Consider the following 17202-nt stretch of genomic DNA (forward strand, 5'->3'; position numbering starts at 1 on the left):
TAGTATTACCTGGGGACCTCATGTGATTTAGAAATTACATCACCTCGTCTGTGTTTCGTGCGGCACATTCACACGGGATAAGTTAAGTCTGTTTTTGAACTCGAATATACTGATTTTATCCCCCAGATATGATGTCATGTGTTAACCTTTCCTGCTTCGGCGTTCCGACCGTGGTCGGAGCACACAGCGGAGACTTATTGGTCTGCTTCAGAGCCGAAGTTGTAGCCCTAAACTTCGAGCTGACCCCCGTCACTTTAACTGGGGTGCAGCAAGTTGTAAACAGACACGGAGAGTTCAGCTTGTTCTCTTTTCTCACTCGCACTGAGCCATTCACAGACAGACATACACTACTCGTATAACACAAGGCTCTGAGTAATATATGCGTAAAATATAGAAAAATGTTCCATCTTATCATCTTTGGAGATTTCTCTCTCCTGATGGATTTGAGCTTGCTCTTTCTGCGATTGGGTCTCCATGCTGTGTAGCTAGATGGGCCTCCTGAATTTGCATCCAAAATGCTGTCAGATCTTTCATTTAGAATTGGCAATGCAGCCTCCATAATTCTCCACCGGGAAAAAGGCAGAAAAAAGTCAGGGAGAAGACAAACAACCTTAAAAAAATAAATTAAAAAAACTACCCCAAATTACGAGATGCTGATTTGCACGGGACTAATATTATCACATGACCTCTGTGTTTGGCGACATACGGTAGATAATTTGCGGTGGAATTTTTACTTCACAAATAACAGACATGGCAGATTCACACGGGATTAAGATCACAGAAGACCTCCACATTTATTACAAATTACAACATCTCTAATAGATTTCCCATTTCACGTTCATGCCGCCAAGGCTGCCCTTTAAGCCCTCTTTTATTTGCACTGTTGCTAGAACCTCTTGCCCAGAAAATCAGACAACATCCTTAGATCTCCCCTATAGTTTTCCACAATAGCAGTCGATGATATACTACTATATGTAGATAAAACACCTAGCTCCATTCCTTACATTCTTGAAACCTTTAATGAATTTGGAACCCATTCCAGCTACAAAATAAACTGGTCCAAATCAGCTTTATTACCATTAAATTCCTACTTAGACCCATCTTCCTTACCAGCACTAGTTCCTATGGTCAAACAATTGAAATATCTGGGAGAGGTCATTTCTCCTTCTCTTAATAGCATTATGACAAACAACTATTGGAATAATTATAAATGTATAACTGTCGATCTAGATAGATGGGTCAAATTCCCCATTTCTCTTCAGGCTCACGTCTCCATAGTAAAAATGGACATCCTACCACGGGTAAACTTCTTTTCCTCCATGTTGCCATTACCACCACTACTGGACATACTAGGACAAGATTCAGTCACTTGTGACTAAATTCATTTGGGGAGGGAAGCGACCCTGTGTTAAGTTATCCACACTGCGATGTCATAAATCATCAGGAGGTCTCTCCGTCCCAAATTTTAAATACTATTCCTGGTCATTTGTCCTAAGGCCTATCTCATCCTGGTTTAACCCTGATGCTGTGGTGTCATGGAAACCTATAGAGGAATACATAGCCCATCCTCATAGATTAAAGGATTTAGTTTACTCTGCCATACCACTAAAACATGCCAAACTCCATCTTAGTCCTATCAATATGGCGCAAAACAGAAAGAGAATCGAAAACAAGTCAGAAGTGGCACACAGCCCTATATTTCATAATAATTCCCTTCTAACTGGGTCTGTTCCATTTGCATCTCCAGTGTGGGAGAGCATCCATACAAGTGTGTACATCCATGTACATCCAGAAAGTGTGGTCTAGGGAACTGGAGGTAGCTTTGGAGGATGATAGTTAGAAAAAGATATGGGTAACTATCGTTGACTCTTCCAAAAACCCAAACCTCCAACTAAGACACCTTAACTTCATTCACAGAACCTATCTTACACCCAGGAAACGTTACCTTATGAAACTGTCTTCTTTATCAAGTTGTGATGTCTGCTCAGATACTCAGGTTGGCTCATTTATGCACATGTTTTGGGAATGCATGTAGCAAAATTTTGGAGACAAGTTTGCCTTATTTTATCTAGAATCTTAAATTGTGATATACCTTTGCACTCACACAATACTACCCTACAACTTGCATACTCACAAAAACGCATAATGTTAGCTGGACTTACTGCCGCAAGAAAGATGTTGGCTCTCCGCTGGCAACTTTCACATGTTCTCTCAATATCACAGTGGATTAATACTTATCTTGAGGTAGTTAACATGGAACTTTCTGTAGCCAAAATCCATGGTGCCAATAGAAACACCATATCATCTTGGGCGTTGATTTTAACTATAATTGAAGCATTATTAACTACCAATAAGTAAAAGAACTGTGTATTATTGAGAAACAAGTGAATGTTAATGTGATGAATTGCCCTTTAATACTTGGTGTTTTCTACATTTCCCAAAAGACTTAATACACCTCAATTCATAAACTGTTACCTCTGTTGACATATGTGGATTTTATTTTGAATGTGTAGAGAAATGTGTTTTGAGTGTATGAACATGTATGTGCGAATACATGCATCCATATACAGATGTAATTACATCACATATGCAATATGTAAAATAATGTAGTCAGGGGAGTGCGACTTTCTAACTAAGTTAGTTGAATTGTAGCATATTTTCCAGAACTTGTGTATATAGTTGGAGATCTTGCAGGGGACGGGGAGGGGGGCTTTGGTCGCCACGGGAAACAGGGAGTATGGAGGGATTGACAATCTGCAGCTATAAATAAAACTGATTATAGAAATGCAGATTAGGTTTTACCTATTAATGATATGTTTGACAAATTCATAATGTTGATTCCTCAGATATGTGATATATAAATGTATATGTTGCCTGAACATGAAAATCAATAAAAAAAATTGATCAAAAAAAAGTTAGAAAAACAAACCTGTTCTGAAAATAATAAAGACAGATGAAAGTTTTCACAGTCCAAACATGATCGACTGGAGATTGACATGAAATTGTGTAAGTTTTTTCAACATGCAGCAAAACAGACTCAGTGTGTGTGTGTACAAACATGACTGTCAGGATTCATTGTTAAAAACACTTACCTGTCTGGGTCGCATTTTTCTAATTTTTTTAAATTAATATTTTTTTCTTTTGACCGTTCACTGTGGAGGGATGGATCAGATGGACATGTCGATTGGTCGTCATCACTGAGAAAGCTGAAAAAGAGAGAAAGATTAGATAGTTAGATATCAAACCACAACAACAGATGAAAAACTAAAACTTCTAAATTAGACATCGATCCAGTCAGACTTGATTTAGTTCACTCTGAATGATAAACTCCTGATTCTTACATGAACTTTAAACCTGACCAACCTGACTATTTGGAACATTTCTGGACCAACAGCAACAACAAGTTTGAAAAAAAACATTTAAAGGAAATCCATAACTTCATCAAAACAAAGAACTTCAGAGAGAATGTGTGTGTTGTTAATCATCATCCAGTGTTTGATGAAAGTAGCAGCGTGTTGAGATTTGAAATAAGAAAATTGCTTAAAGGTGTAATATGTAGATTTTTAAAAATTCACTAAACATCAGTTGTATTTTTTTGTTGAGTACTAAGTTGAGTGGTTAGTGCGCGCGCCCAATATATAGAGGGTTTGAATCCGACCTGTGGCTCCTTTCCCGCATGTCACTCCCCACTCTCTGTCCCTGATTTCCAAATCTATCCGCTTATCTGTCCTAAAACGAAATCTTTAAAAAATAAATAAATAAATGTGATACTCAAGTCCGTGTGAAAGCACTCGATGTCAGTTTTAACTGATATGGTGAAGCCTCATCAAAATATTGATATTTTTAAAACTGTCAGTCTGAATAAGATGTAAGATGTGATTTCACTCACTGACTGACAGAGGAGTATCCTGACTCATTATCATCATCTGCTGCTTCAGCGCCATCTATCTTCAGTTGGGAGAAGGTCGGGTTGAGCCTGTAACAATAAACACGGTTATGATGCAACTTCACCAGAAAAAAGTTCATATCAAAAGAAAATCCAGATTATTTTTTAATATGATATAAAACAGTAGAATCAGTCAAAAGAGGTTATGAGTGTTCTTTGTCATTTTATAAAATGTTCAACAAACAGGTGACTGATGACCTAGCAGATCGTAACGCCTCATGTATGGAGGCTAAAGCCATCCAAGTGGACGACCCGGGGTTCAACCTTTTTGACAAGCAACAGAGTCTGCTTTATGACGCTATAATGTTAATGTTTGCCTTTCTATCAACATGTAAACCAGAGGCAGTAGCATTCTTCTCTCTCTCCTTTGACTAATCCCTCCTGAAGGACGGACCAGATGAATCTGACAACTTTCTGTCATTAGATCAAACCCAGAAACTGCTTGATTCCAAAAACAATATGTACCACAAGTGAAAAACCCTTTTGAATGTTTTTCTGGCTCTGCTGCTGAGAAGAAGACCTTAGGGTGGGAATCATATTACCAGAAGAGTTCAGTTAAAAAGTACTTTCCTATCAGTGGATTTACATTTACATATATTTTTCTCTGAACAAGCAAACTGTGGAAATTTGACTGTTTGTGATCAAACCACATGCAGCAACTGGTCCTTACAGGGAAACTATGAAGAATGCATCAGATTTTCCTTTCAGAATATGATATAAAGCAGATTGTGTTCGCTCTGAATGGATGTCTCCTCTTTAAAAAGAAGCCTCCTCTTTTCTCTTGACTATGTCGAGTCGTTTAAATCATCTAGAAAGGAGGTCGTTTTTATTGACTTTGTGAATATGTTCAGCACAGAGAACAGGATTAAACCAGATGAACTTTGATTTGAAGTATGCTGTTTTCTCTTCAGGTCAAACACTAACAGCAGAATTGTTCACTCATATAGATGCTAAAAATCTTAATAACATGATGTGGACTTACTCCGTAAACAAGAGTGGTAACCTGCGGTCCCTCAGTAAGTCAGACATACTGAGTACTTCAGAGTCTGGTCTCTGCACGGCTCTGGGCTGAAAAAGGAAATGCAGAGTTAGGATTCTCCATTTCCTCCTTAACGGACACACACAAATAAACACTTTTATCATTATAGAAGGAAACTGTTGTGCCTCAGCCACTCCACAAATGGAGGTCGGTGCTCTCAGAGAAGGACTTTAAGATGTACTGAATTATATGAATGCTGCAGATTAAAGTCATGAAGCTCACAGCCGACTGAGCAGAGAATCAGTACAGAAGATATACAAATATTAAGACTTATTTCAAATGTAAAACAAGAACACATGTCATTATTTTCCCTTTAAAAGTCTAAAAAACAAACAATAAAATAAACTACATCTGATTAGTTTGAGGATTTAGAAACACTGGATGGTACAACAGGCCTAGTCTACATTTATTAAAAGTTATTTATTTAAACAGACTTCTAAAATATACATCTGGAGGCGCTGGTAGTCTGGTGATTGTTATGAGCGGAGGCTTTGGACCTCCAAGCGGGCGGCCCGGGTTCGAATCTGACCTGGCTCCTTTTACCGCATTCTCTCTCTCTCTCTCTCTCTCTCTCTCTCTCTCTCTGATTTCTGACTCTATCCACTGTCCTGTCTTAAAATGAAGGCGTGAAAAACCCAAAATAAACCTTTTTGTCTAACCTAATAAAGTTATTCAAACTAAAGTGTAGGTTTAAATAATGATGTCAAATTGTCCTTTAATATTAATCAACTTTAATGTTTTCTAAAAGTTACCAATATGTAGACTAACAAATGTTATCTTAGGTTTTATAGCGTAAAAGCTGCTGACGTGTTTCTTTATTTTGTACCCGAGCTTCTGAAGATATGAAAAAGTAAACACCATTAAACCAACTTCTAAATACTGAAATAAAGCTTATGAAGAATTCTTTACCCGTATGAGTTCACTCAAACTCAGATTAATTTCTGTTTCGTCTAAAAATGTTGTTTGTTTACAATCCGTATCTCTCAGGCCTCACAGGGTGTATCTCTTTAAATCCAGCGGTGGTAAAAACACGGATATAAAATAAAGAAAACACGTCCTCTATACATTTTCTGACAAACTTTCCAAACAGAAGGACACAATTAAATAAATTACTTTCTTTAAGGTCTATAAAACATGCATAGACGTTACCTTTAGATGGAGAAAAACAAACTGCGACACAGATTGATAAAGAAAGTAATTCACTGACCTTAAACCTTAAACCAAACAAACCTGTTCTCCTTTAACCCAACCCCTTACACATTACACAGGCTACACAGGAGGAATTAAGGAATTGTGACTCCAGCAGCTTCTTCCAGAGAACAAATAAATAAATAAAAGTCTGCCTGCACTGTCAGGGTCAGTGAATGCTGCAGATTAAAGTCATGAAGCTCACAGCCGACTGAGCAGAGAATCAGTACAGAAGATAAACAAATATTAAGACTTATTTCAAATGTAAAACAAGAACACACGTCCTGATTTTCCCTTTAAAAGTCTAAAAAACAAACAATAAAATAAACTACATCTGATTAGTTTGAGGATTTAGAAACACTGGATGGTACAGTAGGCCTAGTCTACATTTGATTCAAAGTGTTTTCTTAAATAGCTCAGATTTTAGGAATATTATTGACTCTGGTGCTCCAGAAGCTTCTTCCAGAGAATGTGTGACTACTGCTCAGTCTGTGTTTTTAACAGAGCAGACACTAATGTGATGTTAGTGTAACAGTGTTAATGATTCCACTTATTTCACTAGCTTTGATTGTGTGAATACAGTTTTACAATGGACTGGTACAAACTGTGATGAATCTCTCAGTTTGGTCCAAAATGTAGTTCGTTATACCCTCCTTATCTCTCAGGCCTCACAGGATGTAGGCTATCACTCTAACTACAGCGGTGGTAAAAACACAGATATAAATAAAGAAAACACATCCTCTGGCCTCTACATTATACTCTATACCAGGGGTATTCAATTAAAATTCAAAGAGGTTCAGTTAGAGAACATTTTCTCAAGCATAGGTCCGGGAACATCGTAATGTCTAACTTGAGTTATAGTTCAGTGTCATACACATTAAAGTAGCCTAGTAGTTGTATCAACGTATGTATGAAGTCAACAACTGACTGATTAAATAAAGAAATCCAATAATATTTCAACAATATTTATTCAGATTTCACATTGAACAGGGATTATAAATAATAAGTAGTATTCTAATAATAAACAAATGCTCTCTCTCATTTCAAGTAAAATAAGGGCTGCATGTAAAAAATAAAATAGAGCTTTTGAAAAATGTGCATATCAAAATAAAGTGCTTCATTTTTGAAAAATGAAGTAAAAAGGGCAGCTTGAGTTTCCCTTTTCTTTTCGTCCTTTTTTAACTCTGTTTCACATCTTAACAAACAATCTAAAATACTAATAACAAATGATAAACAATCTCGAAACATCTTCACAAGTGAACAGCTTTAACACCTAATTTATTCTTTCTTTTCCTCTTATATCCCACTCCCCTACTTTCTCTTGTTCAGTGAGAGAAGTGAGCTCGAGCTTGGCCTGCCAGGATTTTAAATCTGGGCTTGAATGGTGTCAGGGCCATTCTCATACACACGTGTAGGTGCTCATTGGTGAAGTGGTCAAGATGTACAGGGCTACTTTCCTCAGACCTAGGAAAGCTGTCTCTGAGACCATTTGGAGCCAGAAAGTGTCAGGGTCAGTCTCTCCAAAGTTCTTTTTCAGAGCCACATCTCCTTGGAGATCGACCAGTTCCATCTGGAGAGGCCCAGCATTTGCCCACTTGAAGTGCTGTGTGACTTCCTTTGAGAACCCCCTGACATCTGTGATGAGGAATGGGTTCTGAATGAACAGGGTGAGCTGCTGTCCAAGGCTGAAACTGTCAAACCGTTTGCTGAAGTTTACAATCAGCTTGTCCACAAAGTCAACAAAAGAAGATCTATCTCTCTCACCCTGAACCTGTTCCTGCACTGATGGGAAGTGTGCACAGTCTTCCTGCAGGTCTTCCTTGAACACCTCAAGTTTCCTCTGGAAGGAGCGGACAGCTGTCATCAGGTCACAAACTGTATTTTCCTTACCCTCTAGCTTTAAATTCAGTTCATTCAGGTGTGAAGTGATGTCAACCAAAAATGCTACCATATCCATCTTCTTCTCATCTTCTAAAAAGAGAGAAAATTGTGTTGCCTTCTGGCTCTTCAACTGTGCTAAAAAGGCTGCGATTTCCTTTCGGATGGACCAAAAGCGCTTCAACAGCCTGCCTTTGCTGAGCCATCTAACATTGTTGTGCAGCAGAAGGTCATCAGCATTTGCATCAACTTCTCTGAGGAATTCCCTGAGCATGCGATGCTGATGGGAAGAGGATGCCCTGAGAAAGTTAATCATTCTCATCATTGTGTTCATAACCTCAGCATACTCATCTGACAGGGTGGAGCACAGAACTGATTGATGAATGATACAATGGTAAAGAGATTAGCTCAGGATTGTCCACTTTCATTCTTGCCACAGCTCCTTTCTCTCTCCCTACCATGGCAGGGGCTCCATCTGTGGTTATTGAAACCACTTGTTTTGTCTCTATTCCCCTCTGTGTTAACATCTCCTTTATGGCCAGGTAGATGTCCTCTCCTCTTCTACTGGTCTGAAGGGGCGTAACACCTAACAGGTCTTCACAGAACTCTTTCTTTTCCTTGTTGAAGAATCTGACAAATAAACTAACAGCTGCGCATTCTCAGACACATCTGTGGACTCATCTACAGATAAGCCTAAGCATGTTGCCTTATGAATGGCTTCATCCAGCTGGGCTAGCACATCCTGGGTCAACAATTCACTTTTTTTTGTGGCTGATAATGCTGACATAGGTATTTGCTTGATTTTTTCACAAAGCTCTTCTTTTTGTTTACCCTCTAACAAGGTTTCAGCTACCGCACACATGCCCTCCTTAACAACCCCTCCGTCAGTAAAGGGTTTTTTATGTTGACCCAAAATCCAAGCCTCTCTCAGGGAACATTCATTAGCACGTTGTTGAGCAGTGAATGAATGGGATAGTATCCGGGTGGATCGATCATATTGGGTTCTTAGATCGCTTATTTTCTGTGCCCTCAGTTCGGATTTAAGTGGGTATGTTAGCGCAAAAGAGCTGTGTTGTCTCGTAGTGGCGTTTCACATTCCCGCTTTTAATAATCGCCACGGTCTCATCACGGAAAATATGAGACATACTGGCTTTGAACTGCCAGCGGCAAGAATGAACATGTAACAGTCTGTCCATTCTTGATTAAAAGCTCTGTTTTCACTGTCTACCTTTCTCTTTTGAGAGCACGCCATGTATTTCCTCTCTCTGACTCTCTTCTCCGACTGTCTGTCTCTCTTTGTTTTCCTCTCCTCCTCTGTGTAGTGGACTAGCGGTAGCTTACTGTTTATTCTCCCTGACTCGAATGCACAGATTTGATTGGCTGAGTATCATTACGTCAGATGACTACAACGCATGCAATTGGTTTGTGAGTTTCAGCCAGTACCGTAAAGACGATAAAAGCTGCGCCGGTTAAAATAGAAACGCTTCGTCAAAATTTAATAATTTTCACTAATTTCACGGTTACAGGTCTGGGTCCGGATAGGACAGCTTCCGGGTCCGGACACGGTCCACCTATTAGGGACCCCAGTTAATGACACACTTTCTAAAAAGAAGGACACAATTAAATAAATCAGTGCTGCAATTACTTTCTTTAAAGGTGTATAAAACATTCACAAACGATAGGCCTACCTTTAGATGGAGAAAAACAAACTGCGACACAGGTTTAAAAAAAAAGTAATTCAGCGACCTTAACCACACCTGTTCGTCACTATTTCACTAATGATTTCACTATTTAAATGCGTCTTTATTGGTTTATTTTATATTCTGTATATTACTGTCTTTCATTTGTTCTTCATATACTGTATGTTATTTAGTTATTTAATCTGCCTTTTACTTGATTTACATTGTGATATTGTTTTTGTTTACCTGACTGTATATGCGCATTACTCTTCTTGAATAAACCTAAACAAAAAAAAACAAAAAAAAAACGGGTGGATGCTGCCGGCTCGGGCAACGCAAATGACGCCACTTCCATACTGAATGAATCAGACGAAGTAGGAACAAATATCTGCCTACTGTGCGCTCCTACTGAACAGTAGATACTAAGAGTATACAGCACGGATAGTAAAGTACTGTCTACTGCCTGCTGACAGATTGAGTAGGTACTTGGCAATTCGGATGCACCCACAGTCACCACCACACATGTATGGAGGCCCATAAGTGAAGATTGAGCAGCATTAGCTACCTGTAAGTAACTACAGCTGTCAGATATGTAGTACAATAACATATGATATTTCTCTCTGAATTATAGTGGAGCAGACGTATCGAGCGGTATAACATTTTAATACTGAGGATAAAGTCAGCAAGTTAAATTTTACATCAGTACTTGACTGAATGTATTCAGTTACTTCCCATATCTAGGAAACTATTGTACAAAACCATAACAGACAAACATCTTCTAAATAAAGCAGGTTATATTTGTCAACAATCTCACTCTCTATTACGTCTGGTAAAGACTTCATGACCAGGTTTGCTCTCACAGGTGAATCATTTCATTCCTCTCACCTTCTGAGGAGACAAACTGTCCGACAGCCGACGACCCTCCGCCTCCCGTCTCCACAAACTCCACCTCAGACACGATGATGTTGTCCTCCAGCACGGAGCCGCAGCCCATACAGACCGCATCTCCACGCGCCTGGTCAACATCGATGTCCGAGCTGCCGCAGCTCTTACACACCCTGGAGCTCATGGTGTCGCACGGCAGGAAGCCCCAAAGCCTGATGAGGAAAAGAAAATTCAAGTTTATTGTTTTTTTTAACACTGTTCTAATGCTCTGCCCGGTTTAAACCCCTTTGTATTGTCTTGTATTTTCAATTGTGATCACTTAATGAAGCTATGAAAGAAAGATATGAGCTCGTTCCATACTCAAATTTATGCTCAAACTAAAACTGTGCACTTAATCACAAATTCATCGTTATTGAGGAATTGCAATAAACACATCGCTCGCAGCTACCATCAAATTAACCAGTTTAATTTATTTTGCATTTTGGAGTTTGGAGATTCTGTTAATCTAGGATTTTCAGGGCCGATACAGATATCGATATTGGGGAAAGTAAGAATCAGAAACCGATATATCGGCAGATATCTTTCTTAGATCTGTTGGGCCACGCAGGCTTAGGACAGTCAAACAATGGACTTGGGCCTACACCTCTGTAAAAGCCTCATTTGAGTTATTCACTGAGATCACAAAGACTCTTAATCCCAGAATCCCCTGCGGTACTTCACACGTACGCGTGAAGTAAGGGGGGACCGGAACCTCTCTCTTCTCATTGGAGGGGACCTGAGGTAGAGCCCCCATGCAGCAGGCCAGGCTACAAAACTCCAAGACTTCCCTTGTTCTTCCTCTTTCCACACGCTGACTTCAAGTGCTCGGAGACACAAGCTCACCTCCTGTTTTCTGCAACAATCTTCCTTTGTTTTAAGTTTTGGCGCACAGGTAATCCGCGGCTGGCAGTGTTCTAAATTCCGAGCTCGGATTGTCCAGTGAACGCATCTCAGTTTCTCGGAGAGCGTCAGACTATAACAGATTATCAGAAAGATAACGGTCTTATTCCATCCTGCAACGAAAGGACATCAAAGGACATCTTTCCACTCGACGGACACATCGAAGCCGCTCTCGCCGTAAGGGACCCTCGCTGCCATCAAACGCCTCTGCACCAGGACGGACAGAAGATCTGCTCCATCGCCGGACTCCTTTTTCCCTTTCACCAATCGCGGACAAAGCGATTCACAAGTGAGGCTTAATTAGGTCTGGGCAGAATTAGCTTTAGAGAGTGTTTTTAACAATTGTTGATCGAAGCAGAAACTGTAATTTTTATCTTTGTTGGACCTGCGTCCTGAGTTTTACCTGTTTAAAACTCTTGTTGTTCCCGTTTGGGACCGCTGCGTCCTATATGTGTTTAGCGTAACAGCGTTATAATCGGGTATTACTCTTCTGATCAGAAAGGCCAGTGTAAGCCGTATTAACTTGAATTCGGCTATTGGTTTGTTTCTGTGAATGAAGGGAATTACTCCGAGTTGTGGCGCGGGAGTCGGACTGTGATCCGGCCTCTTCAGGCACGCATTTCTCCTTTATTCTCTTTTATCCTCTTTTATTTCCCCTTCTACGAACACACACACACATATTCCTGTGTAAACGTACGTCTGGGGACCAACTCCACCACCGCGTCATTCCGCACATAGGCCACACACACACCCACGCACACAGAGATCTATTCACTCGCGACTATCCAGACGCCTCAGAGACACAGATCGTGTAGGGCCGAACTCAGTCTCTTTTAGACATTAAGGCCACATTTAGGTTTTTGTTAGGTGCGCGCCATCGGAAGGGCGACCACGTGGGACGAAGTAATCTTCCCCCCCTTTTCTCTCTCTCACAAACACACACACACACGAAATTGTCGAGATAGATACAGAAACACACGTTTATTGTGTTGATCCCTCAAATGCAGTTATCAAACACTTGTGGAAAAGCTAATGGGGCTGTCTGCTCCCATTAGCCGGTTAGCTACGTGGCATTGCTCAGCACCAGGTGGCTAGCTCAGCTTTTCTTTTTTTTTGACATGACCAAGCCAAAAGACGAGTCATTTTCAACAAGCCCTTTTCCCCGCCGACATATTCATGATGTAACAAGTATTGCACATGTAGTTAGAAACGCTCATAATGACAGGTATGTGGTGACGGTGTACAAACCTTCAGTCCGGTGAAGTCAAACAGCAGTCGCCTGCAGTCACGCCGGTTAGCGTGTCAGCTCCTTTACACAAAGTGTTTTCTACTATAACCCTGATTTTAATGATTTATTTAATCATTGGCCGAGAAGCTTATCGCATTGTGAGAGCACACAGCAACGTGACAGCCCGCAACGGTTCACTTAAATGCTGTAATATCACCGCAATCCTCAGCACAACACACCCGACATGTGCGTTTGATGCTGGGCAGACTCGGGCGAGACCAACTCGGTTTGGAGGGGTGGCGCGCTGTCAACATGTACTTCGATTTAAGCAATCTTTGTTCAGTGGGTTCACTTTTAGAAACTCAAAGTAGCGTTTTGATTTCAGGTTTATTTTGAGTGTTGTCTTGATTTAAAATCGCCTCTGGATGAAAGCTGTAAGCATATAAACGGCGAATAACCTCAAGCGGAATCCCCCGCTCAGGCAATGGGACTTCGTACGTCGCTGCTTTTAAATGAACAGTTCAGATAAATTGACAAGGACAGGATTATGGAATAAATACTCATAAAAAAATATCTTTCCTCTGGTTTATTTGTAATGTATTTGTTCCGCTTTGGTTCACGTATTGTGTATTTATCCAGCTATTGATAAATCTAACTATAAACTAAATTAACATTAATTAAATACTGAACTTTAGTACAGTTTTGAGGTAATTTAGTCTACTAGCACTACCTATACCTATCCATTCTTTTGTTTGTTTTTCCTTCTTCATTTATGCCACTTAATACAGCTATACTTCACACTTATTTGGCTGTTGCTTACTTGAAAAAGTAAGTGTGAAATACTTTTACAAAGCTGGAGACAAATTTAAATTTTGGAAAACATTTTATGAATTAAAAATTACAAAAGGAAAACACTTTCACAAAGGACAAAACAAAGTTTAACGCAGTCTATTGGGCCATATTTACCTTTATTTGATAGGACAGCTGAAGAGAGACAGGAAAAGGCTTACACACTTTCAGAAAAATTCTAAAAAAAAAATCAGGATATTTCCAGGAGGAGCTGCATGTGTGAACGCAAACAGCCAAATTTTTCATTCAGACTTCACCCGGAGTTTCTCCTGCCACACACCATAGTATTTTTTTCTACAGCAAATCCAAGTCAGCTGATGTGAGAACGCAGCAGGATATTCTCTGGAGAATTCACCTCGAGCCAATGGGAGGGGGGAGTGACGTGTATACTGTGACTGCTGCACGGTGCATAAAGTGTATACACCATACGATCTCCATGCAGGTAATTAAACGACTGCATTAAGTTTTCTGTTGGTCAGTATGTTGTTCTCACTCTTTAGTTGACATTGTGATACAGGAATAGTCTGCATATGTGAAAACAGGTTAAGTGACCGCTTCTGGCATTTGGTACATTCCCTTTCCATCAAGATTCTGGCATTTGTAAATTCCTCTCAGCGCTCGTAAATGTGTTTGACACCTTTTAAATTTGTTTTCTAAAATGTAAATAATTATTTCCAGAGAGTGAATTTGTCTTTTGGTTTGTACTTCCCAGCCACCGTACAATACAGATTCAGACAAACCATTCAACATCATTCGCATTAATAGAATCAAGAGGAAATCACAAAGCAGTTGGGGTATTTTTGGACTACAAATAAGCATTTGACACAATAAATCATGAAATACTGATCAATAAACTGGAACGATATGGCATCAGGGGGGATCGTATCGTAGGCAACAATTTATGAAGTTGGGGGAGTTTTAATCATCGTGCTTGGACATTGCTTGTGGCATCCCCCAGGGGTCAGTGTTGGGTCCTAATCTGTTTATTTAATACATTAATGACATACTGTATGTAAAGCCTCTAATAAACTGAAGCTGGTCTTATTTGCAGATGATAACAATATTCTTTGTTCAGGTGAGAATCTACAATTATTAGAGGTTATTACTACAGAAATGGCAACAATTAAAAAAGTGGTTTGATAGAAATAAATTATCATTAAATTTGAATCACATAAAAATGATTTTATTTGGTAATTATAAAGCAGACACAAAAATACAGTGACAAATAGATGGTGTCAACATTGAAAGAGTTTATGTATACACATTTGTTGGGGTAACAATAGATCACAGAATCAGCTGAAAAGCTCAGATGAAACAAATACAAGCCAAACTGTCAAGAAGCATTTCAGTCCTAAATAAAGCAAAACATCTTCTGGATCACACATTTCTATTGTTGGTGTAAAACCTTAAACAGTTTAAATGTGGAGCTGAAGCACAAACAAGTTTTAAAAAATTTACAAAATTTGCTGCGTGGTTATGATGGTGATTATAACGGTTGTTAATTTTTTTCTTATGTTAGTTTTTCGAAGGTAAAAATGTAAATATGTTGACAGGTATGGTGAAGGGTAAATAGGTAATGGAGAAAAAACACTAACTTAAATGTATTACTACAAACTGTATATCATTAATTAAGGGAGAAGAACATGAATATAGAAGATAAAAGAAATCAATACATGTTAAGATATGTCAATGGTTGATAAATGATAGACAAACAATGATAGACTCTCTACTGCGATGGAGGTGTGTCCATCTTGGACAAGTATAAATTAATTTCACCTGTGCATGGTTGAAAAATTGCCTGTTACACGCTGAAGAAGAGCGTCGGCTCGAAACGTTCGTTTGGCAATTAAATACACAAATTTGGAGTGCTGTCCTTATCTTTTTTTAATGGATGATAGATGAAATTATATTTTGCAGAAACACATTTGTATTTAATTTATATATTTTGTATGTTTATTGGTTTATATATATAAATGTGTATTGCAGATTCGTTATTTATTTATTCGTAAATGAAGATTAAATAAGGAAGCCTGTTCAACAATTAACTACAGATTAACGGAGAGGGGGTGGGAGTCTATACATTCACACTTCTTCCCACTTCTTTACGAACATGAAATTCAAATGTTCTGTTGTCTTATTTACTTTTCTTTTTGTGGATCTGTTTTGTTTGTTTTTTCTGTCCGGACGAAAAAAGAAAATACAAATTTGACAAAAAAAGACATCAATCAATCAAAAGAATCCCAGCAGAGAAAATTAAAGAATGAGTACACAGATGACAGTAAGATAATAGAAAACAACAGTTGTTATTAAGGCTGAGTTGACTTCATCATCTTATGTCACTAACAAATCTTATCATTTACATTTGTTTAATCCATAAGTATCCAAATCAAGCTGTCACAAAAAGAGCTACAGATCATTATACTCAACATGGTTTTCAAACAACCAGTCAGCCCAAAGTCCAGACACAAAGTTCAGACTTTTAGATCACTGATTTAGTCTCCTCTTCATCCTCTTCATCCTGCATGGAGTAATAAGCATTGTATGATTATTCTTCATCAAAATAAACATTAAAATCAAAAGCAGCTAATTTTTTTAATATGATCAAAGTAAGTGTTAAAAAAAAAGAAACATGTTATTTATACTTTGTGTCGTTGACCAAAATGTTCATTAATAAAGAAACATGTCATTTTCTCTGAAGGAGAAGACGGTCCGGCTTTAAAATGTTGATTTACAAAATGTAATTATTAAAACATGAAATAAACATTCATTCATGAACAATAGAGACATGACAACAAAGATCCTTTTACCTTAAGAACATTTAAATGATGTTCATAGCTTCATCTGAAAGAATACATACTGTATATGATGTAAATACATTTTACTCACTGATCAGGTTGGTGGTCGGCCAAAAAACGTTCTTCTTGCATTTGATTGATTTTCTTCTGTTTCTGCAGAAGTTGCCATGCTTCATACCTGCAACAAGAGACACACTGATGATGTTTCTTTATTACAAATGAAATATGAAGAGCAAAGCAGACACTGAGCAACACATTAAACACTGTGTTGTTTCTTTATTACCAGCTTCTCATATGGAAATCAAACCTGAGTTTTTTGTGAGATATTTCTGAACCAGCAGGAACAATAATTTTATAAATAAGTGAAAATAAAAATCAATTTACCTTTCTGAAGAAAAAACATTTAAATGATGATCATAGCTTCATCTGAAAGAATACATACTGTATATGTTGTAAATACATTTTACTCACCAATCAGGTGGGAGACGGGCCAAAACAAGTTCTTCTTGCATTTGAATGAGTTTCTTCTGTTTCTGCAGAAGTCGCCATGTTTGATCCCTGCAACAAGAGACACACTGATGATGTTTCTTTATTACAAATGAAATATGAAGAGCAAAGCAGACACTGAGCAACACATTAAACACTGTGTTGTTTCTTTATTCCATGAATGACACAAAGGATCAAAGTAGAGAGGAGGTGTTGATGTTTCAGTCAAACATTTCACTTGAAAACTCAACATCACTTCAACTGTGGTACAACACTGCCTCTCTTCTCTG

At 38.6% G+C, this 17202-nt stretch overlaps 2 protein-coding genes across 2 annotated transcripts in view; both read right to left on the reverse strand.

Annotated features, from left to right (window-relative positions):
* LOC109975379 (trichohyalin-like) overlaps nucleotides 1-17202 on the reverse strand; it is a 201578-nt gene that overhangs the window by 107907 nt on the left and 76469 nt on the right. The gene's annotated exons all lie outside the window — the stretch shown is intronic.
* LOC110004667 (uncharacterized) overlaps nucleotides 1-17202 on the reverse strand; it is a 40401-nt gene that overhangs the window by 14284 nt on the left and 8915 nt on the right. The window contains exons 3-6 of the mRNA XM_065966035.1: nucleotides 10616-10827; nucleotides 4929-5014; nucleotides 3890-3976; nucleotides 3093-3206 (exon numbers count right to left, since the gene is read on the reverse strand). Of these exons, the coding sequence (XP_065822107.1) occupies nucleotides 3093-3206; nucleotides 3890-3976; nucleotides 4929-5014; nucleotides 10616-10756 (428 nt within the window). The 5' untranslated portion in view covers nucleotides 10757-10827. The remainder of the gene's footprint in view (nucleotides 1-3092; nucleotides 3207-3889; nucleotides 3977-4928; nucleotides 5015-10615; nucleotides 10828-17202) is intronic.

This window comes from Labrus bergylta, chromosome 18 (genome assembly GCF_963930695.1).
Source record: "Labrus bergylta chromosome 18, fLabBer1.1, whole genome shotgun sequence".
Lineage (NCBI taxonomy): Eukaryota > Metazoa > Chordata > Actinopteri > Labriformes > Labridae > Labrus > Labrus bergylta.